Below are 23,172 nucleotides of genomic sequence, written 5' to 3' on the forward strand. Positions count from 1 at the left end.
CCAGAAGTACAGGCAAAGCTTAGAAAGAAGGTGAATAAGTAGTACCAATTTCATCATTTATTACGGTCAACATCTTGGATAACATCAGTTCTGTGTTGAAGACAGCGTGTAAGCATTTTGTTTTTCCTGAACTGTCCTTATGCGGTTCGAAAGCATTGCTTATTCATAATGTACAAACAATAAAGAAACAATAGTGAATGAATGAATACAACATTGCAGGCACCATATACTCCATTTATCACTGAACTGATGTATCAGAATCTGAAGACACTTATTGATCCAGCCTCGGTTCAGGAAAAGAACACCGAAAGCATCCACTACCTCATGCTTCCTCAAGTGAGGTAAGAAACAACTGTTCTGTGGCTAAATGGTTTGGGCTTTGTTTTTGTTTGTGTTTTTTTTTTTTTTTTTGCTTTTCATAGTAAAGTACTCCTTTGCTTACTTGCTTGTAAAACTGTTCTGCAAGACAGGAAAACAGCCTACTTCTATAAGCTATACTTTTATAAGGTGAATGGTTCTCTTGCCTCAAGATGAATCTTAAAATGATCTTTTAACATTTTTTTTCTTTTGTATGAGCAAAAAATGTTAAATTTAAGTGTTGATTAAACTCTGGTTAATGTTGGTTTCTTTGCTGTTGCAGACCTTCCTTTTTGCTAGCAATACATTTTGCACCCCACTCTCAAAGTTAGCTGAGAATTTTCTTTTCCCTCCACATTTAGGCAGTAGATTTGTGCTGGGTTAAAGGATTGTAGAGACAGGAAGGGGAACAATTAGAAGGAATACACATTCCCAGCCCATAATGTTTCCTGCTTGTGACGGGCATGGAATATCCAGTTTACTCTTTAAAATATGTGCTTAACTGGAAGTATAATGCCTACCTGTAGAGGATCCCAAAGGATTAGGAAACTTTGTTGCAGACCCTACTGTTGCAGGAACCGGTTGCTGATGCCAAATCCCACATGGGTTGAAGTTCTGTTTTATGGAGCACGTAAGGGGTCAGCAGGAGTTGTTCCTTTGGCTTCAGCATTTAGACCACAATCTGAAGAGATTGCCGCTTCTTTGTAAAAGGATCTGTAACGTGAAGGAGAACTTTCCAGACTGGGGTGATTCTTGGTTGAGTTTTTTTCTAAGTGCTAACGTGTCTCAGAAGAGTTCAGATCCGTGATGGCTGTGTCACTGAATACAAGAGAAGCACGTTATTTGCTATTTCCTTTTGTGTTGCAGCTCAATTTGAAAACCCTCAAGGACAAGGAAACTAACCTTGATATTTCAGATGTCAGCTTAAGACTTGAAACAGTCTAGTAATGTTTCTTTTATGGATACCGTATCCTTTGAGCAAGGTGTATGTTCTTTGGAGAGCAGTGAGGGTTAGATTGGTGTGATGATAGTGCTGGTTTCCCGCTGCCTAGGAACATGCTGTAAAGAATATGTCATCAAAGAATGTGAAACTCCGCAGTTACCAGAAATGCTTTTGAGCTCCTGCAGCATGGACTAATGGAGGGATATTGAGCTATTTGTGGGCACTCAATTCAGGCATGGGTTAGCATAGGCCTTTGGAAGTGGCTTAGGCACTTGCTTGTTGCTGTCAGTGATGAGCGACTCGCTGCTGCATCACGCAGATGTAGGAGGTGTTTGAGTGGCTGCACAGCTTTCTCCTCTTTCTTCTGCTTAGATTGGCTTTTTGTCTACTACTACTTTGTGTAATTTATTGGATCCCCTATATTTTGTTTTTTCCTCCATCCACCAGGTATAAAGGCATGTTATCAAAATTAAATTATTGTTAAAGTTTTGCAGTTTGACCTGTTGTTGCTGAGCACATAATTGCATTTTTCTCTGAATGTTTTTGATGACTGCATAAAGACAGCATTGTCGGTTAATAATAGAGATGTGAAAAACTTTTTTGATGCAGTTATAGAAAATAGTATTTTAACCTCTAACAATACAGAGGAAGAGCTATATATTAATAGTCATAGTTATCAAGCTAACAAACTGCCACTTTTACAGCTGCACTCGATTCCATGCCTATTTTACAAACCCCACTGAGGTATTACATGGTTGCCTAGTGTCTGAACAGATTGGCTGCATTAAATTCTGTGAATGTACGCGAAATCCACAGAAACTGCTCTTGTTTTATGGCTTCACGATGGTGCTGAGTAATGGCAAGTGATATTGAAATGATGCAACATTTTATGTGAACTTCTGTGAGTGCACGACTTTCTATTGCACAGTGTACACACCTCAGAGGTTTTCTTGAGGACTATCCTGGAGACTGGCTTTTGGAAGAACAGAAGCTTCAAAATAAGCAGTAATATTTTAACTGAAGCCTCATGCCGGAGATGTGGGCATTCCAGGTGTTAGTTTTGCTTTGCTGCTTTACCGGTTTTGTTTTTCTAGATAATCCTTGACAGCATTGTTTACATCCCAGTACTTTTTACCCTTATAAAACAGCTAGCGACTTTATGTTCATTTTGTTCACCAGTGTCTTTTGAACCAGTACCTCCTGTCTTGATATGATACTTGATAAGTGCAGTTTTAAAGGAGCTGCCTGAATTATGCAGCTACTCAAGAAAACCACATTCTCAGAGCTGTTGGCTGCTAGTACATTTGAAGCAAGATGTGAATGTCAGCTTATTTAAAAAAAATTAAAAAAAAAAAAAAAAGCAAGCTGCCTCAGAATGGAAAGGTGTTAAAATAATGAAGCCAGAAAAAAAATGATGAAGGCAGGAACCATGACAGGACTGTCTAAAACATCAAGCTAAAATATGTAGGATTCCTAGGAAAGATTATAAATTGAGATCCAGTGAGTTGGTTGCATATAGGATACTTATAATGACAAAAAATACCTATTTATAATATCTCTTTTGCATCTTCTTATGATATTATTAATATCTAATGAAAAATAAAATTTACATTAATAAAGTAGGTAGTATGACTCAGTCCATCATTATCTTGTGAGCGATGCTAATAAAAGATGGTTTAAAAATAGCTCTCTATTTTGTTTTGGAGCAAATTCATTCTCCATGCTCTTCTCCCACAGAGAGGAGAAAAACATGTTTGTTCATTTTTCACGTTACCCCAAACAGGGCATAATCTAGTTTCTTAGAAATTTCTGTGAAATGGGGCAAAATGCTTTAAATCTGCTCAGATGTAAACAAGATGGACCAATGTAATGTTTCCTTTTTAATCTAGGGAGGATCTGATCGACAAAAAAATCGAAAGTGCTGTTTCTTGTTTGCAGTCTGTTATTGAGCTTGGACGAGTAATCCGAGATAGAAAAACCATTCCAGTAAAGGTTAGAACTCTTTAACGCCTCTTACCAATACCTTGTGAATGTGCAACAGTTGTGTAACTTTGGGATAAGTCTGGGAAAATGAAATGTAACTGATTTTGGAATGGCAAACATAGTTCAACAGCGAAAGCTTCAAATGATGATTAGATAATAATTTCTAAAGCTCTTATTTTCAGTTGCAAGGAGAAAACAGACTCTTTCTTCTCTCTCCCTTCCCCAGTATCCTCTGAAAGAAGTAGTTGTTATCCACCAGGATCCAGAGGCTCTGGAAAACATCAGGTCTTTGGAGAAATACATCCTCGAGGTAAAAACATAGTGAAGAATTGTGTATGCAAATCAGTTACCTTTAATAAGCAAACAAACAGAAGTCCCTAACCTTCCCTATTGTCTTTATTAATAACTCACTAAGCAAAATTAATTTAAATAAGATTTATGATGAAAGGGATATGAATGAGAATTATATGCAGAAATAATGGTAAATGGGTGATGATCCTAAAGCAGTCAGTTGTAGTACTAAGAAATAATTAATTTTTCAAACTGACCATGTAGCAGGACTTCATTAATAATTAAGAGGCCTTTAGAAGTGTTATTTTTCTTCATAAGCGAAGGACAAAAGCATTTTCTGAATGAAAATAAGACAATATTCAGCTATATGCTTGTCAAAGACAGATAAATTGCAAAATATGTAATCTCAGTTGAAGGGCATTAAAACACAGTTGCTTGACTGTAAGCGGAAGGGTTGATTTTGAGAATTCCACATAAGGGAGAGTAGGGACCAACCACGATTTTTGCAAGATGTTGTTTAGGAAATAAAATGTCAAATAGATAAGATCTTAGTCTATATAACTTTTTACGGTTATCCTCTTCTATATACCACTGCAGTACTCTTTAATGTGTATCTATTAGAGAAATGCAGCCTGCCCTACTTCTAAATCTTTTTTAGAATAAAAGTCCTGGCATTCAAAAGAAAAGTAACCCTTCTTACTTTTTGAGCTGACTTTCTATAAACTGGTTTAGCATTCAGCTTTTAGTCAGTCTTTTAAAAATAAATAATATTTTAAGTGAGATGAAAAAGGAGTTTGTTTATAAATAAGTAAATTTCATTTTTTATGCGTTTATACTGTAAATAATTCTTTTAAAACTGCAGTACCACATTTCCGAAGGTGTAGTGAGAACACAAAGCCTATTATTTTGATTGCTTTAAAATATTGTTTGTAGGGTTGTTTTTTTTCCTTGGGTTTTTTATGTTCAATTAAATTTCATTACAAATATACTTTTTATCCGTTTTTCTTTCATATCTGCGATGTACAAGAGGACATCAAAGAGTGGCAAAAAAACATTAAGAAGGAACAGATTTTTTTTTTTAACTACAGTAACAAATGTGGATGAGCCAGGTGTAAATCTAAAATAAGGGCGGGGGGGGGAGCTTCTATGCTAGTTAGTATGCCTTTCAATCTTTTGTAGCTTTTGGTGCCTTCAAAACATCTTGCAAGCCAATGGTTGTTGTTATTCAAAACTATCGTCTGTCTATTGCCTTTGAAATCATGACCTCTTCTATGTATAATCTTTCGGAGTTAACAGCCCAAAGTCCAGGGGCTTGATAATTGCTTCACTGAACAGGGAGCTAAATAGGACATCAGTTCACTGTAAGATTGGAGGTTTTTGAAACTACTTTGGAAGGCAATTACAGAGGAAGGAAGGCTAAGCAGTACTGTTCTTTCTGCTCAGTCTTAACTTCTTCCTGCTAAAGTAGTCTTTCCTTGGGAAAGATGATCACTTGTCACCAAGATGTTCCACTGTGTTGCTTGGGGAGATATGCCAAGACTTCCATCAGTGTAACTGTCTGTGTTGTTGGGAGGAAAGAATTGCATTCAGATAGGAGCTCTTTACCTGCTAGGAAATGCAGAATTCTAAAGGAATTGAAATTGTGTAGAATATTGGGCAGAATGCATATATTCTACTCCAGAGTATAAATTGGGGATGATTTCATGACAGTAATTAATCTCTGTATATTAATCCATTTGGATTTTTACTTGAGTCCTTCCCTTCATGCAATCCTGTTGCATTTTTGTGCAGCTCTAATTCAACAAGGCTTAATATATGCAGCACACTTCTTTCAGCTGAGAACTGAATGAGAGGTCTTGCAAAACGAACGTGCCTAGTTAGTTGTTCAGACACTCTTCCCCATTTAAGTCCTCCTGGTTTAAATTTTTTTTGAGGAAATATTAGCCTCAATACAAAGTACGTGCTAGAGAAATTAAGTACGATGTAACATACAAACTAAAAACCCTTGCATATTACTTCTCTAACTATTATGGTGGATTTCATGTAGCAGTCTTAAAATTACTTTCAAAGGGCTGTGAACTGCACGCTTAGCCTTCTCGTGTCTTGCCCTCTCTACTTGTACTTGAAAGATAATCTCTGTTTAAATAAGCAAAAGGCAGAAGAAGAATGTTTTGAGCAGCAATATAGTTGTACATCTGCACAGTTTATTAAAGAATTCCTTCTCTCCTCTCTCATGGTAGCTTCTGATCTAGAAGGGTGAGCCCTGGGGTATGGTTTCCATTTCTGTTACCCTTCTACGGCGGTCCTCCTCTTCTCCTCTTCCTGTACTTTCAGTGCTTGTAGCAGATATGCCAAAAATGGATTACCACTCCAACTTAATTCTTCATCAAACTTTACGTCCTGCATACTTCTTGGCCACTGTCGTATTAGTGTATGGCTGGTATGTGTGAAAGCACAGTAATTGGAGGGGAAATGTAGGGATTCTCCTCAGTTTGGACTAGTTCCCTCCTTCACGTAGCTCCACCCACAAGTCTGAAGCTTTGAATTTGACTTCCTGCAGAGGAACTTACTGTCCCATTTCTGCCTTCAGGATATTCTTTTCATGTTGTATCACCTAAGACCTCCTTCTTCAGAAGAGCTGTTATAGGACTGGTGGGTTCAGGAAACTGTTTTTAGTTTGTATTTCTGTTTAATGGCCTCTGATGTATTAAATAGGAAATATTTCTACTAATTGACCTTTGATCTTCCTGTCGTTTTTGATTTGTCAATCTTTCATTTTGGAGAGTGGCCTATATACCTACTTGGTGTCACTTATAATAGCTGTCCTAATGCAAAGTAGTAGTACATGGAGCATAAGATTACAATGCTTTTCATTTAATGGGTCTTTATTTTTCTTCCATAAATTTATGCAATATTTGACATTCTCTACAGCCAGTGAAACTGGTCTTGAAAGATATCAGTAAGATTAAATTTCTTTTTCAGTTATAATAACCACTGACAGTACAATATCTAAGTATTTTTCCTTTGTCCAGAAATGGTATGGCCCTTACCATAAGCCTGTCCTTGGTAGGTTAAGGACTCTTTCTTCCTTCTAATGAGATATCTTCAGAGTGCTCTGTAACAGAAGACTTGGCCACGTACTTGAGATTTGAGTCTTTTTTAATTCAAGGTCATTGTCAAAATAAGCTCCTTTTGCCTTGACAGAGAATAAAAATCTTTGTCTGCCTTATCAAGATAAACTCATCTCATTTGTTATGGGGAGAGCGACCATGCCAGTCTAAGAGGGGGGAATTCAAGAGGAGATTGAAGCAGAGGAGGACTATCTGGTGCCCTCTTAAACTTAGATTTGGCACTTAGTTGTTTCCTAATTCTCTGTCACCCACCTAATACCTTCTTTCCCCAAGCTTAAGTACATCTATAGAAGGCTTCTAAAAATTCTTAAGGGGTAACTTAAAATCACTTGTTATGGGTGGCAGGGCCATGGCTTGATGCATGAGGTTGTTTTGGATCAGTGTTGTATGCTTTTTGTTTTAATTTTAGTCATGATAGGACTTAAGAATTCAGCCCCTAGTTACACAGCAGGACCCACTCTGTTGAAGCTGTATGAATATTGAAGAGTGCACAATTGTAGTACAAGACTTTGGTAGGGGAACATCTCTTGAGTATAATGGGCATATTAAGAGCAAAGTGATAAGTTTGGAAATTTGTCAGATCAGCATTGTGATTGGGGTAATTTCTTTTCTATCTGGATATTGATGGAGAAGATGCAAGGAATTTATCTTGAAAAGCCTTAAAAGTCAAGAAAAGTTGTTACGCATGATCCAATAGCAGACTGGGAAAGATGCAAAGAGAAGACCTATACAGTGAAAACATCCAGCCTCAAAAGAAAACAAAGAAAGAAGAAAAAAAAGGCAGAAAAGCTCTCAAATCACAAATTGTGATGATCTTGGCTACTCTGAAAGCCTATCTAGATAAGAATAGTGTAATGGTTGAGTGAATTATGTGGTGCCTTGTGCACTAAAGGAATTTTAATTGGGAAAAAAGAAAAGGAAAAAAATCTTTATTTCCAGGTAGAGTTGGTAAGGTTTTTCTGTGATGTTAGCGTATTGATTGTTCCTGTTAGACTTGGCAACAATGATACATCACTTCAGAACTGCTTTTGTTCTCAGTCGTTTCAACATCAGGATCTCTTTGCTTGGAGTTCAGGTCACAGACTGGTTCAGGTCGGTGTCTACTGTGAGTTCTTTCAGCTCAAAACTGCAGTTGTGGATTGTACAGAATCTATTTTTAAGAAAGCTGAGGTTTGCTTACTTAAATTACTTCCAAAAGGCTAACTGACAAAATTTGTGTAAGCTGTGAAGTTGTACAATGAAGGTAAGTAAGGTAACACAGGAACGCTGCCTAATTGGATAAATGTACAAAAGTATTTTTTAATTGATATTAGTTTGCTACCTAAAACAGGGGTGAGGAATATCTTTTTGGAAGTTGAGTTATAACAAAGTCAAGTATGTTTGTGGAAGCACAAATACAAAATAAGATACCGTTGTCCATTTTCCTGTGTCTGTTTATGCATCTTAAAATTCAACAGGCTAATAGTAAAGCTTAGTATGATTTTTTTGTGGTGTTGCATAGCAATCAGTAATTGTTACAATTAATTGTTTGCAAGGATGGTGCAGAGTTGGAGACCAGTGCGTACAGGCAGACTGAGGCTTTGTCTCTGTTTGCAGTTTTGTTCATCGTACTGGTGCATATTCAGTGCATAACCTTTAGTTATTGCCAGAAGTCTTTTTCTAGTAAGTTTGCAGGTACCAGAGGTAAGCGATCAGAAAAATTGCACCATCTGATTTTCCTGCAATTGCTGACAAAAGGACTTGAAAAATACAGGGGTTGTCAATTCTTTGAAAAATTCATTCATCACTTTTTCAGAAATAGCTGTATTCTTTGACCTGCACTCTTCTCTTTCATCATCAAAACAAAAATCATTTAAATAAATGGAATTTAAAACTAGTATTAGAGCTGTCCAGGCTATGGAATTGGCCCACTTCTGGAAATGGTGCAGCTGTTATGGAAAATGACCGAGCTCACAGAAGGAAATGAATCCAGAGGGCTTTTAGCAGCACTGTTGAAAACAGTTTCTCTGTATACATTAGCAGTTGAAGCTTTTTCCAGCCCTCGTTCATGGCTCCTCTTCCAAACTACTTTCTGGGAAAGGTGGTTATCTGAGTAAGTTTTATTCTATGCACTGTCCGGATCTTGTTTGCATTCCACTTTTGTGTGCCCTTTTACCCCCTTGCTCTCTATGACTATGGTAAAATAGAGATAATTGACTTCCTCTTCATCAGATTCAAGGTCTTCCAGTAGTTCATAATGTTAGTGGTGTCACAGTAAACTAATGGATTGAATCCAATAATGGAAGAATGGGTTGAATTAACTGACACAGGAACTGCGGTGGTGGGTGGCTGGTCTTTTTTCAAAGCCCTAGCGTAGCGCTGTGAACGTGTGACTATAGGGGCCATCCTGGTGGGAGTGGGAAGGATCACCTGCCTCCGTCTCGCGCTCTGTGTACGAGACTTGAAAGATGTGCTAAAGAATTGATTTTGATTATTTTGCAAGTAAAACTAAGCAATATTTTAAATCAAAGCACTACACGGAGGCAGATAAAAACAAACCTAAGATACGGAGTTGCTTTTCTCAAAAAATCATTCTATTTTTTTAATTAATAATATATATATAGAAGAATGGTTTTCTTATCTAATCAGTATAGAAAATCTGTTCTGGATGAGTAGGCTTGTGTATAATATATCTAGTCAGGTCTAAAGTGGAATTTGTCTTCAAATTTTGTGCTTTTTTTTGGATTACTCTTTCCTTCCCCCCACCCAAGTTTGTCATTTATCACTTTACTGACAGGCTTGTTTCCAAGAGCACCCCGTTAAAACAGAATTTCTGAAGTACATAGTTTTCATTAGATTTCCTAAAAGATTTGTTAGATGAGATTAGATTCAGTTTATTCCTTGGGCCTCAGGTCAATAGGGCTTCCTGGGGAAAAAGACTGTAAAAACAGAAGTTGTATTTAAGCATTGCTTCAGCCTAAATGTTTGGCTGCTCGCTAGTTCTCTCACACTGACACTTCCCTTTACTTCTGCTGTCTGCGAAGCCGGGGTGAGCCTGCTCGTCAAACGCACCTGGTGATTCTGTACCACGTTAACGTGAACTCTTAGCATCCTTCTAGCGGAGCTTTAAACATAAAACGCCTCAAACATTGGGCAGTGTGACAGAAAACCTGCAGGGCTGTAGTGAAGCGTGCTCCGAGCACGTGCCGAGGTTTGTGGGAGCAGGGAGTTGTGCGCTGGTGGCAGGAGTTAAAGTTGTGTTCCCGACGCATTACACCAAGAACAGGGAGACTGAGACGCTGTGCGAGGCTTTGAATTTTGTATTATCAAGTCCTGCTTGTGGCTGCTTCTTACCGAGCTTTACAAAGCAGGGAAAAGGGAAGACTTTTTGAAGACACTGAGCAACGTTGGGGTACAGTGTTACTGTGTTTACAGGAGATATACCAAAACACTGTTTTTTGGTATTATTAATAATGCGCAATGCATTTGTTTTTCAGACGGGATTAAGAGTAGAGCAGAAAGGTTGGCTGTGTATTTTCAAGTTTGGCATTGTATGATGGTCAGGGTGTGCAATTAAGGTAATTTTTTTTTCTTTTTTAATAGTGACTTTTAATATTCTTATGTGATGAGAAAAATTTTGTAATTAAGAGCATCAGAAATGGCTTAGTGGTTTAGACTAATGGCTCATCTAGCACCATATGCTGTCTCCCTCAAGGGCAGAGTCCATTTAGGGAGAGCATGAGGGTCTGGCCATTTCTTGCAGTGCATTTCTCTCATAACTGGGCATCTGCAGCAACTGTATTTAAAGGTGTTCAAGGGCAAGGCCTTGCCTGTTCCCTGTAATATCTTTTTGTGTGCCTGTTATCCTGGGTTTGATAACCTTGTGTTCCCCTTCAAATAGGGGGACAAAACCAGCATGCATTATTCGAGGTATGGGTACCCCCAGGTTTCTAAGTAGTGGCAAAAATGGTATCCTTGGTCTTCAGACCCCTTGTGAAGGTGGTGAAAGGTTTAGCTTTTTTTGGCTGCCGCCGCACCCTGAAGTATCTTCAGGAGTCTTGCACTCTGAAGTGTGGGATGAGGCTTGTCTGAGCGAGGTGTGTTTCTGTACGCTAAGGACCTAGCATAGACACATAAGGAAGGAGACAAAGTGGGGGAACATTAGGCAATGTAAACCTTAACATAAAATATTCATTTCTGTATCCCTTTAGCCAGAAAACTATAATTTTATAAGTCTTTCTTCATGAATATTGTCAGGTCCTTTTCTGATGCTGTTGCACACAAAGGTAACAGTTTTATCTCTTCAGGCAGTTGCAACAGTAAAAAAAAAAAAAAAAAAAAGTTCTTGAATAGGGATCTGACTTGAGTTGAATGTCTGCCTAAAGGCTGAAGGTGAGAATGGGATGTTCTTTTAAAGAGTAACTTGAGTATTGGTTTGGTCTGTCATGACAAATTACTCTGTTTGTAAGGGCAACCATATAGAAAATTGGCAGCTTGAGTGTTTTGAACCTTTCTTGTACTCTTTCCACCAGTTGTCACTGAGATGGCTGTTCTTTAGCTTTGCTTTTTCTCTTGGTGTGTTTATACAGGAGCTTAATGTACGTCAAGTGACGTTGTCTACTGATAAAGATAAGTATGGAATCCGGCTGAGAGCAGAACCAGATCACATGGTGCTTGGGAAGCGTTTGAAAGGTGCCTTTAAGCTTGTCATGGCTGCAATCAAGGAGCTGAAGAGTGAGCAGCTAGAAAAATTCCAAGAGACAGGTGGGTAGTGGCACAAACCACCAAATGGTGGCAATGTTGACCTAAAAAAGAGCCAAAGGATTTTGGATCTGTAAGAAGAATTCGAGCAGTTACCCTTTATTTGTGTATGGTAATCAAGCATTTATGGGAACAGATCCGAAAGTATCCTTCCATGGACTTCAGGAAATTTAAGGCCTATTTCCCACTTAACCATCCCAATTAAATTTCATGTTAATGAAAATAAAAGAAAAAGTTTTTTCTTTATTTTTTAAATTTTGTCAACAGCAGAATGAAAGTGGGCATGTATACTGAACTTGCACTGTTCTCCTGTTTAAGTGTTCTCATAAGTAGAAAATGGAATAATTTGTTGAATAAGACTGAGTCAAATCTGAGCTGAGTATACTTGTGACAGTTTTTATTCTAAAGGTGGTGTTTCAATCACAGATTTGCAGGGGTTTGTGAATTTTCCAGGTATATCCGCTTATTTAGCAGCTAGAACATAAAATTTTGAATTGAATTCAATATGCAGGTTATTTTTATATTTTACTCAGTTTAATTCAAATGTTATATAGTTGAAGTGTATGCTTTAGCTGAGTTCTGTTGCCTGTGGGAGTATTAGTATGGAAAATCTGAATTTGGGATAGTTTGGTGTTTATTACCACTGTTTAATTGCTGTTTAGCTGTATTGCAGATGTAGTGTGTTTCCTGCATTTGAAGTTTGATACTTGTTTTATGCTTTTTTAATGAAGAAAAAGTTTTTACTGTGGTTTTTAAGAGAAGTTCTTCATTTGCTAATTATGCAGGCACCATTGTTGTAGAAGGACATGAATTGCATGGGGAAGATCTTCGTCTCATGTATACTTTTGATCAGGTTGCTGGAGGATCTGCCCAGTTTGAGGCACATGCTGATGCTCAGGTATTTTGTCAGTTGTTTCTTATTTTTTGGTTTAAGGCAAGTATTCTTCTAGAAGTAAAACGAAAATTGTGAGGTGAAAGCTGGATGGTTTTCTTTAGTCGTTAAAGAGCTAACAATAACTACTCTGAGCTCATCTTTTAGATTTTTGAGCTTTTAAAGCATTCTTACTCTCTTCAACATGATGTAACTGAGCGGTTCTATTAAAAACATAACCGTGCATCCGAGTGAATTAATATGGGCTTATTTAAAAGTTTGTCATCTGTTCAACTGTCTTCTGTGCATTACCTCAGGTTTTAGTTCTGCTAGATGTTACCCCAGACCAGTCAATGGTGGATGAAGGAGTTGCCCGGGAAGTGATTAATCGCATTCAGAAGCTTCGCAAAAAGGTTAGGAAACAATGGAACAAGAAATTTCTGTTTTTAAACAATTTTTTGTCAGTATGTATTGACATATGTAGAGGGAACTGACCTTAACTGAAACATGAGGCCCTGTATCATTTATCTGATGTTTATCTTAAGGCACTTTGAACCAATATAACTCCTTCTCTCTATCATACTAAACCAGAAAGAGCTGCACTGGGTATCTACGCTTTGTGCCAATAAAGCAGGGAGGTGATGACAAATCTAGAGAACCTTTAATATGGAGAGAACTTTAATATGTAATTCTGCATAAGTAATTTTAAAAGCTTTAGAACTTGCAAGGTTAAAACAAAAAAAACCAAAAAAACCCTCCATCTCATTGCCATATTGGACATGGAACATGCCAACATGGAACACATTGTTTTGTGATATATGTTGAATTTTCCTGCTTGGCTAACTTGTTGACCATGATAGGCTAGAACTTGCATCTTTTGCAGACTTACATCTGAAGAAATCTTTCCAGAGCTCTAAATAGTGTGTAGAGATAATACTTGGGACTTGATTTTGGGAAAAGACTTTTTTTTTTTAAACACAATAAAGACTGCATAAATGTATGAAAAATGACAAACTTATATCAATGCTTTATAGAATAAAAACAGGAAGGAAGGTGGTTAAGTTACCTAAGTTACTGGAAGAATTAAATTTGCTTCTGTGGTGATACAGAGTCATAACTTATTCTCATTTAAAGGAATATTAGAATGCTTATTTTCTAGTCTTGGCTATTAATAACTTATAAGGCTAAAATGCATATGTTCTGTCATTTTTTTTTCTTTCCCATTCCTTATGGCAAAGTATACAAGAGATTAAAAATGTGAAGAGATTCTTGGTCTGCAATAATAATTGCTGAGATGGCATCCATATTAGTATTTTTAGCAGATTTTGAAAATAAGTTTTCTCTGTGCAGTCACTTGTTTCATATTTTTTTTTCTTGTAGCCATTTTCTTAATAAAGCAGTATTCTAATATAATTCAGTACCAATAAACGTATCTTTCAGATTAAGTGTCATTTTTCTGAAATACTTGTCAGTATGTGTGATAAATAGTGTGAAAACATAAGAGAAGTCTGGTGACCGCCTTCAAAAACAGTATCAAAGTATCTTGAAGACTGTTCTGTGTTAAGAAAATGCCACTGCTTGAACAATTGTTCAATAATGACCAGAACTGGGGATTTCAATTCAGGCTAACAGATCATGAAAATGCTGTGAAGATCTTGTGCATCAAAAAAAAAAAAAAACTTTTAAATAAAATTTGGTAGGCTTTTAGTGCTTTAAGGGGGAGAGTTGATAAATGAATTTGAAAATGAAACGTTCTCAGTCAAGTCAGTTTTTCTGTCATCGCCTTTTTTTAAAAAAAACTCGTAACGTTTCAAGGCTCTTTTGCTTGTCTGACAAAGGAATTGTCTGTTCTAAAATTTCTGTGGAAGCTTTTAATAAATGTCTGGCTCATATCTTTATAAGATTTAAAGAAGCATACTTGCTAAATATATATATTTTTTGTAGTTTGTGTGTGCAGAAGTCATCTTGCTGTCGTTACTAATGTTTTTGGTCTATCCTTCAGCGAAATCTGGTTCCTACAGATGAGATTACAGTGTACTACAGATCAAATCCGGAAGGTGACTACCTGGATACTGTTATTAAGGAGCATACAGATTTCATTTTTGCAACAGTAAAGGCTGCCCTGAAGCCCTACCCAGTGCCTACCTCAAAAGAAGTTCTCATCCAGGAGACAACCCAGGTAAGAGAGGAAAAAATGTCAACCCCATGGTTCATTTTGTCAGCTGCATTTAACTGAGCAAGTCACTTGGATTATAGAAAATGTGTATGTCAATACTTACTTGTGGGATACAGTTGGTCACTTTCATATTTGAATTTCCATGTGCATCATTTTGGTTTAAAAAGAAAATATTTGGGCTCTGTGTGACTAGTATATTTGGAAATGAAGCCGTTTGGGTACCAAAACACATACCTTAGGCAGTCACTGTGTAAGTTTAATAGAGGTTGGATGGTTATTTGTACTTGGATTAGTTCAGTGCCTGGACAGCAAAAATATCATTGTTCTGGTTTCTTTAATGTGCTTTTCTATTAGAAAAGCTCTTTTGTTTCTAAATTTTGCCTCTTGGCTATATTTCTGAGGGTTAGTCTTTCATAACAATGCAGAGTTCCACAGATTTTACAGATACCCTTTCAGCACCAGATTTGAACCATTTTGTTTGTTTTCTTTGACTGTTCTAATGTGTTTTCAGAAGGCTTTTGCCTTCGTTTTATGCAAACTTAACATATTCAAAAGGCGCTTCTGTCAGAATTGTGGATGAAATGGACTCTTCAAACTAGATGTCATACTAAACCAGAAAGACTTAGGATATACCAAATAACTTACCAATTTGAATTACAGAATGGCTTGGGGTCTGGAAATAGCTGAAAAGAGAGGATGCATTTCATCCATTTTGCTAAACAGTATGTATAAGAAAATGTTTTAAACTTATTAATGGAGTACAGATTTGAAACAAAGTTATGTTTGACCTTTTCCAAGACTAATAGTTTCACTTAGTGACAATCACATGAGAAAGTGTTACGTAAAACGAGACATGACGCAGAATGTTGTGCTTGAAGAACTGGAGACAATGCTTTGGTATTTCTTCTAAGTACTTATCTGATCGATTGTGAAGAATATAAACCTAGATGATTGTGATGGACAGTTCGATGTTAAAAGTCTACATCAAATCTGAATTAGAATGTAGAGCAGCTGGAAAAAAATGAATTTAATGTGGATGAATTCATGTACTCAAGTGATTATCTACAGATGGTTAGGAAAATGAAAGAAGACATTATTTTAAAGTGTTTTCTATAAAGTATGATTATCTTTCCTTGCTTTGTATTTTTCTTGATTTTTAATTTCTGTATATAAACATATGAATATAAATATTTATAACTATATATTATACATATGCTTATACATAAACTAGTTATATATATTATAGTTATTTTTATACATAATAAATAATAAGTTTATATATTTTTAAAGTGTGCACACACTCACATAGGTATATATTTATATTTCTTTTTTCTTTAGAGGCTGAAACATCAGTAGTCAGAGTTTTTCCCTAGTGTAATGCTGGGAAATACTTCTGTCCATAGCCTAACTCTGAAATAACTGCATACTGTATTGAGTTTAATGTTGGTCACTGCATCTTTCTCTGAAAACTGTGGTGCATATGCAAACATTTTTTTCTCCTTCCTTTTCTGTTTTGAGATCTTAACTAATCAGAGTCTAGTGAAGAAAATCGTGTTATGAGAAGTTGAAAGATGAGTCTGGTACATTTGCTTTAAATAATGCTGTCTATGTAGTAAGATCTTCCCCTGACAGATGGTGCTAGTTATTATTGATGTAATCGATAGCAGTTGTCGGGATGTCCACAAAAACCAGACATCCATTCAGTTTTTGAAATTATGAGCTAGTAAGTAAGCAGGAGATTTGTGGGTCAGGCCATGTACTTGCACAAAGGTAGGATTTCAGACTGGGAAGGCCTATAAAGTTATAACTGAAACAACACTTTATACAGACAGTTCTGTGTGGCTATTGCAGTTAATGAGTAGGTTTATAGGAATATGGTAATCTTAAAATGTTTGCAGTGCTGCAGTTAGCTTAAAATCTTAGGCATGGAAATTTTGTCCAGCACAAACATCAGCTGTGAGTTGTTGTATAATTTAGATACCCAAAACCAGCAATGTGATGTATGGCAGTCTGAGACAGAGAAAATAACTTTGCAAGTAAATACCAAGTTGACAATCTTTTTAGGGTAAAATAATCACTAATGGTTACCCTGTCCTGAGAGTGCTCACTCGCTCTGAACAGTTCGTCTGCGTGGGTCGCTGCTGGGTGGGTAGCACGCTTCTGCACACTTAGGTGTTCACCGTGCTCACAGAGTTCGTGTGCCTCTGCCATGTTAGTCAGATATTGAGGATGTAAAATAAGGGTGACAGATACAATCAGATCACTGCGGTTTTGGTGTAATTTTAAAGTCTTCCTCTCACTTAATGGGACTGCAGAGATTTAGCACTGAGGACAGATGTCTGGCGTTGTATGCTGTGTGCTCTGATGCAGCTCTCTTGTCCTATCAACACCAGTAAATACAAAAATCTGAAATGAAAAAGCCCTTCCTGAAGAAGTCCTTTTGGTGCAGAAATGTGCCTTTTGTGGTGCATTAAGGATAGATGCAATTATGAGCAATTAATTTTGTAGCTTGATGTATCAGACCTGGCTACAGTTAGTTGTCTTTCCTTGTTGGAGTCCTCACTGCATATGCGTTTCCGTGCTGGCAGTCCCTGGCACAGCGGCTTGGAACGTGTGAACTGAAGTTGAGTTACATGTGAACTGGCTCTTGTGTTAGCGGGGGTGATAAGCGGTGTTGACAAGGAAAATGCTTTATGGCTGTTGTGCGCTTCGAGATATAAAAGCAGGTGCAAGTTATAAGGTCCAAGTGTGTAACTGCACAAGCGACTTCATAAATGAAGGCAACTCTGGCAGGATCATTGCACCAAATTTCTGAAAGTTGTCAGAAGCAGTAACAGAAGTCTGCATGGTGTTAATACACCTGAAGACCGAGAGGGGAAAAAAAATGAAATGCAGGCTGTGTCTTTTGGAAATATTTTGAATACATTCAGGCTCAGTATTTCTGTGAAACTGTACTGGGTCGGTTTTTGATACAAAGCCTTAATTATGAACTACTCTTCCAAAGGCTGACTCCGAGAGACAACAAAATGTTCAGTAGTCGTTTAGAAAATGCTGTGAAGGATAAGTAGCTACTTGAAAATTGAATTTTCAATTGCTGGTAGAAGAGGGTAACCACAAAATGAGATTTGCTGCTCACAGTGTTTTCCCCTAGATCATAACAGGAGCTACGCAAAGAGTGGCACTTCCAAGCGTGTGCTGTTCACCGTCTGGGCTCTGCTGGCTTATCAGACTTCCCCTGCGTTTGAGAAATTGGGTTGAAATGGCCACTTGGCATCTGAATGCTCTTTGTTTAATTGCGAATTTAACTTGTAATTGAGGAGAACTTCTAGAATGTGTTTCCCATGAAAATTGGTATGAGTGCAGTAGCACTTCTAACCTGTACCTGGTTCCGGAGGATAGTGCTGCTTGGAAAGGCTTAGTCTTGTGGATAAAGCTGTGCTCGCAGACCTCCATGAAATAGGTGCGTTTCTGTAGTATTGCTAAAAAAATTTCAGGGTTCTTCATCCTCCTGTGTCTAATTGGCAAAGGAAAAGACTTGTTTCATTTCTTGTTAGGGTGTTTTGAGTTTTAAATGATTCTCTAATTGCTAATGGAGAGATAGTCACGGAGGTTGACGTGACACCAGGTTATCTACTGTCCCTGGCTGGCGTCTGTGGCCAGCAGAGACCGATGGCGGCTTCTCCAGTGAGTGCTGCAGAGCAGGGGCCTGTCTTCAGCTACTCTGAATTGCCTCTACGAGACTCCTCAGTTCTTAACTATAGCCAGTTTTGAATTATATTTTTGGAGCCTTTCATCACTGTTCTGTGGCACTGAACACTTGCGAAAATTAGGCGGTTTATGCCACACTGTTTTTCCTATGTGTTAAATATTGCTACCTCTTTGGCATACATTAAGGGTAAATGTTTGATGAACTCTGTCTCTGAAGGAAGGTGCAGCAAAACTTGCTATGTTACTACGTTATCATATAATTGTTTAATATAACAAAACAATATCTTCATGTGGTTTATTTAAGGAAGATATTTTGGTTATGTTTTTTAATAAAACAATATTTAAGTAATTCTTTTTTTCTTTAGCTGAAGGGATCAGAGCTAGAAATTACACTCGTCAGAGGTGGTTTGTGTCACTCTGTTGGTCCAGCCTGCGCCTACGTCAACCTCAAAGTTTGCGTTAATGGGACAGAGCAAGGTAGGAATGTATCATTTTTGATCTGTCAGTGGTGGTCTTGAAATAAGATTATTCACAAAACAAAATGATGAAGAGTAGAACCAAGAGGTTGCTTGAAAGATGGTGTGAGCTCCCTTCCAGTAATAGTTTTAAATAGTCCTTTGAAATACATGCTTTCTGATGTGTACCTGAAATAAGTGTTCATATGCACACTTTTGCTATTTCTAAATATTCTGTAGAAGGGTTTGCATGTGTATAGCTATATAGATGTTTATGCAGACTGTGTGTATGTGTATTTATCTACAGAGCATATATCTTGAGACTTTCTAATATTTGATATAGTACAGTAGTTGCAGGCAATGCTTTTCTGTGGAAAGGATGCTGTTTAAAGTATAAAACTCAAAATAATAGTTAAAATAGAGGATTTAATGACTGTTTTGAGTAATCAGAAGTACTTTCCGTAAGTGACCACAATGATATTCTTAAATGTATTATAATGTTAGGCTTTACGTTAAAAGGAGAACAACATAAATGCACTGTAGCAAAAATTTTTCTAGATATATTTGCAATTTGTGTGTCAAAAGAAGTATGTTTTGTTTAACATAATTACAAAGCTATTTACTAAATTATAATTAACTTATTATTTTATAATAAGTTAATTATAAATAGGCTTGTGATCTTAGCACACGGTCTGCCATTTTTAAATCGATACAGCACTGGATTGCAGTTCAGTGACATAATAATTTGACTGCTTTGTTAGGAAAATGATCATAATTTCCATTATGCTTAGTCTGCAGTAATAGACTAGAGTCAGTTTTACTGTTTTCTTCCCTCTTTCCCTTTCCTACTGCAAAAATTTCTGGAACTGTGTGATGTTGCCAGTCCTATCTTAATTTTAAAATTTACTGAAAGTCATTAGAACAACTCATTAGAAAAATCATTAAAACTCAGATATTGCTTCCATATTGTATTTTAATTTCGGTTTTAGATGGTGTGTTGCTGCTGGAGAATCCAAAAGGAGATAATACCTTGAACTTCACTAGACTTGTAGATGCTGTGTCCTGCATTTTTGATCTTAAAAATTCAAAACTGACAATTTTTAATGGAAAAACAGGTAAGTGTGGAGTATGACAATAAAAATTGGAAGTTTTTCCAGCAGCAAGTAGGAGTTATGTAATTTGCTGTATAACGTTTGTGTAAACAAAATTGCCAAGAAAACAAACAAATTTTTTATTTTGTAGTACATAGTTTGAGAATGTGTTTATCGCCACATAGAAATGTTTCAAAAGCTGCTGCTAAATGATGCTCATCTCTTCTGTTACTTTATTTTCATTTCTCTTCAGTTCTCAACAGGACAAAACTTCATCTATTTCACAAAGTGTTTGTATTGGTTCCTGGCTTTACTGCTTATCGATGGCAAGTTGTCATCAGCTACTGCATGATTTTTTTTTTTTTCCCTAATGCCTCATTAGACAGGATAAGAAGTTAAAATTGAATGCAAACTGATTCCTCTGTGGAGAAAAAAATTTGTCGTTGCTTTTTTCACTGTAGAGAAGCTTGAGAATTTCTGTGTTTCTTCTGTTTAGAAAAATTTCTCAGAATATTTTTGTAGCATGAGCTTGTGCTCTGCTAACAAACGAAAACATAAAATATCTTCTGTGGGTTATATAGAGAGTCATAGTTAGGGTTCATTACAAAGATAAAATAGCTGATACAAGAGAAGCAAAACATTATGAAAAATGTTGCAATTAGTGACCAAGAGACCTTAGCAGCAAACTAGCTTGCTTTCTTCTGAGATGGAGATTCTGTTTTATTATTACATTACATATAATATTCTGATGTTAGCAAAAATGACATCTAAAAAATCAGTACATTAAGAACAAGATTACACTAGTAATCAAATGATTCATCGAATGGATCCAGAAAGCAGAGTACTTGTAGTGACCATGCCATAATATGACTTCAGAGATGTTTCAACAGTAATTATTTTTTGTTGTTAGGGTTATTTACAGGTCCCTTTTGAAGTTCAAATTCCATTTGCCTGTTTCTACACATTCGAGTCTAAAATGAACACCAAAAAGAAACCATAAAATACTGTAGAAATGGGAACTCGACAGCTACAGAAACCTTTACTAGTGTATTTTCTAAGAAATATTACTGAAGCAGTATTTAAGAGGGAGATGGTTAACTTTATTGTTGTGAATGTCTGTCCTGAGATGCCTACAGGACTACTAAGCAGCAGCAGTTCATGCCTGCCCATGGCATATTAGAGGAGTATTCTCGGTTGGGTCTGTAATGTTGCTGTTACCATCTCTACTTTTAGTTTCTTGTTTGTCATTCCTTAAAGCTATTTCTTGAAGAATGTTTGGGCGTTTTCATATTGGACCTTTATCTGTTGTAATCCACTTACTTTGCTTATTGTGATAAAACCTCTTTCAGAGTTGCGCTCAGCTGAACTGAATAGTTTCATCATATCAAATGATCCTTCTTTGCTTTTACTTATAGAAGATTTTTAGGAAAATCTGGATCCTTTAATATCTTCCCCAAGTTTCAGCTGTGTTCTGAATGAGGAAATAGTTTTCCTTTACATCGTTTTCCAAATAGTAATGATACACTTTAACAAAATGATACCAGTATGGTATGTGACTACAGAGGTGGACATAAGTTATCATGATTTATTACTGTCTCAGATATTAAGAGATGATCTATAAAAGGCCAGGAAGAGTTGGGAAACTCTTAACTCAGTAAAGATTATATGCAGCTTTTGGCTACTTATTTGGCTTGTTTTCTGCCACTAACTGGAAAAAGGATGCAGCATAAATCCGCTAATCCTGAATTCTTAAAGAAAGAATGGTAGAAAATACCTAAGCCTCCTCTCTTCCTCAAAGAACCTTTTCTGCTGCAGAAGCAAAGGCTTTATTCTTTTCCTTTCCATATCACTCAGGCTGTGTAGGTAGCATTTTTGGACTTTCCATCTTGGCATAATAATTTCAGTCTTTTCTCTTTTTAAGTGGTCTGGTCAGAGGGGGATTTTTTGCCCTGCCCACATGGAAATTCCCTTGGAAAGATTAGATTATCGAATTAACTTTTGTTGCAGATTGGCAGAGATCTAGAATAAGTGTTCATCAGTAAAGGACATGGCTTCCTGAAGGATCAGGTTTGGATGCATGTAAAAAGAAAATAACTCTTAAGGCTGCTAGAGAATAGGATTGAAATTGCTGACGTTCAGTTCAGGGAGGATGCAATCGCTTTGTGTCATCTGCCCACCTCAGAGTGGGTATTGCTGGTGAGGCTTACCTGTCGTTTGGAGTTTAAGACATGGACCTGGTACCAGCTACTCTGAGATGAATTGCATAGAAAAGGTTGCATGCTCTAGACAAGTTGTTGCTGAATTGTTGCCACTTAAGTTAATAAAATCGTGGCCAGGTCAAACCATATTTCTGGCTCCTTATTTTCCTTCCTGGAGTTTCTAGGGTTGTCCACTTTGTTCGCAGCAGAGTTTATCATCTTGTTTTCGAATTGTAATGAAGATATGCTTAGGGTTGGGTAATAGCATAAAATCAGGCAGTTCTTGCATTAAGGCAGGGTAAATATATGTCATGTCCCTGTTTCTTCGTGCAAAATGGAAATAATGAGATAAACATTTCCTCCCCAACAGTGAATTGATGTATTTGGAGTAGCTGCAAACTGTGAGCAAGCCTCTGATTTATATGGATTTCAGATACCAAGAATAGTTTGCCTCACTTTACATTTACTTTATGAAAAGTCATTTAAAGGAAAGAGGCTGGGCTCAAATCAGATTGTAAAAATAGTTACTGCTGACTTCCTTCTAACTCTAGGTTGTTGAAGACTTTATAAGCTTACTGTGAATGCTTTTTGAGTTGCACTCAAGTTTCATGGAAGCAGCTCATGTCAAAAAACAGTGGTTTAAGAAAAAATGACTTCAGTTGTCTGAGACTTTTAGCAAGCTAATATAACTGTCTGAACTGTGCATTGTTAAGTAAACCTTGTCTTTTAATTTTTGGGGGTGTTTCCCTATGCTTTTCTTCCATACGGTGCTATTCTTTTTTTTTTTAACCTACTGGAATATAAATATCAGTGTACTTTGTAGGGCTGTTTCATCATTTCCTTGTATTGTTTGGGGGGAGGATTTTTGTTTGGTTTGGGGGATTATTTATTTATTTAAGTTGCTCCACTTACCTGTGAGTGAGTGTGTAGGGTAATCGAGTAGGATACAAGCCCTAATCTTGTTGGTTCTTAGAGAACCCCAGTGTCCAGATGCGCTACAGGTTGTTTTGCCTGTGACACCCCGGAGTAAACATTTTGGGGGTGAGGGGGTTGGTGTTTTTTTACAATCCTATAGAAGTTGTAAGGAGTTTTTGCGGGGAACTACTTAACAGAGCGTTCCTAACCTGAGATTGAAAGTGCATAAGACCAAGCAGGGGCCTCCTTATCCAGGGTAAAAGCAAAGAATGACCTAGTGATCCATGTTAACTTTAAACGTTTATGGGTGTTA

The 23,172-nt window shown here is 37.0% G+C and overlaps 1 protein-coding gene across 3 annotated transcripts in view; it reads left to right on the forward strand.

The window, feature by feature from the left end:
* Window positions 1-23,172, forward strand: part of IARS1 (isoleucyl-tRNA synthetase 1) — a 108,135-nt gene that overhangs the window by 77,230 nt on the left and 7,733 nt on the right. For all 3 annotated transcript variants that reach the window (XM_064518810.1, XM_064518808.1, XM_064518809.1), the window contains 9 exons: window positions 220-341; window positions 3,190-3,292; window positions 3,510-3,593; window positions 11,274-11,448; window positions 12,231-12,338; window positions 12,629-12,729; window positions 14,319-14,495; window positions 18,566-18,677; window positions 19,645-19,770. In XM_064518810.1, coding sequence (XP_064374880.1) covers window positions 220-341; window positions 3,190-3,292; window positions 3,510-3,593; window positions 11,274-11,448; window positions 12,231-12,338; window positions 12,629-12,729; window positions 14,319-14,495; window positions 18,566-18,677; window positions 19,645-19,770 — 1,108 coding nt within the window. The remainder of the gene's footprint in view (window positions 1-219; window positions 342-3,189; window positions 3,293-3,509; window positions 3,594-11,273; window positions 11,449-12,230; window positions 12,339-12,628; window positions 12,730-14,318; window positions 14,496-18,565; window positions 18,678-19,644; window positions 19,771-23,172) is intronic.

This window comes from Dromaius novaehollandiae, chromosome 12 (genome assembly GCF_036370855.1).
Source record: "Dromaius novaehollandiae isolate bDroNov1 chromosome 12, bDroNov1.hap1, whole genome shotgun sequence".
Classification (NCBI taxonomy): domain Eukaryota; kingdom Metazoa; phylum Chordata; class Aves; order Casuariiformes; family Dromaiidae; genus Dromaius; species Dromaius novaehollandiae.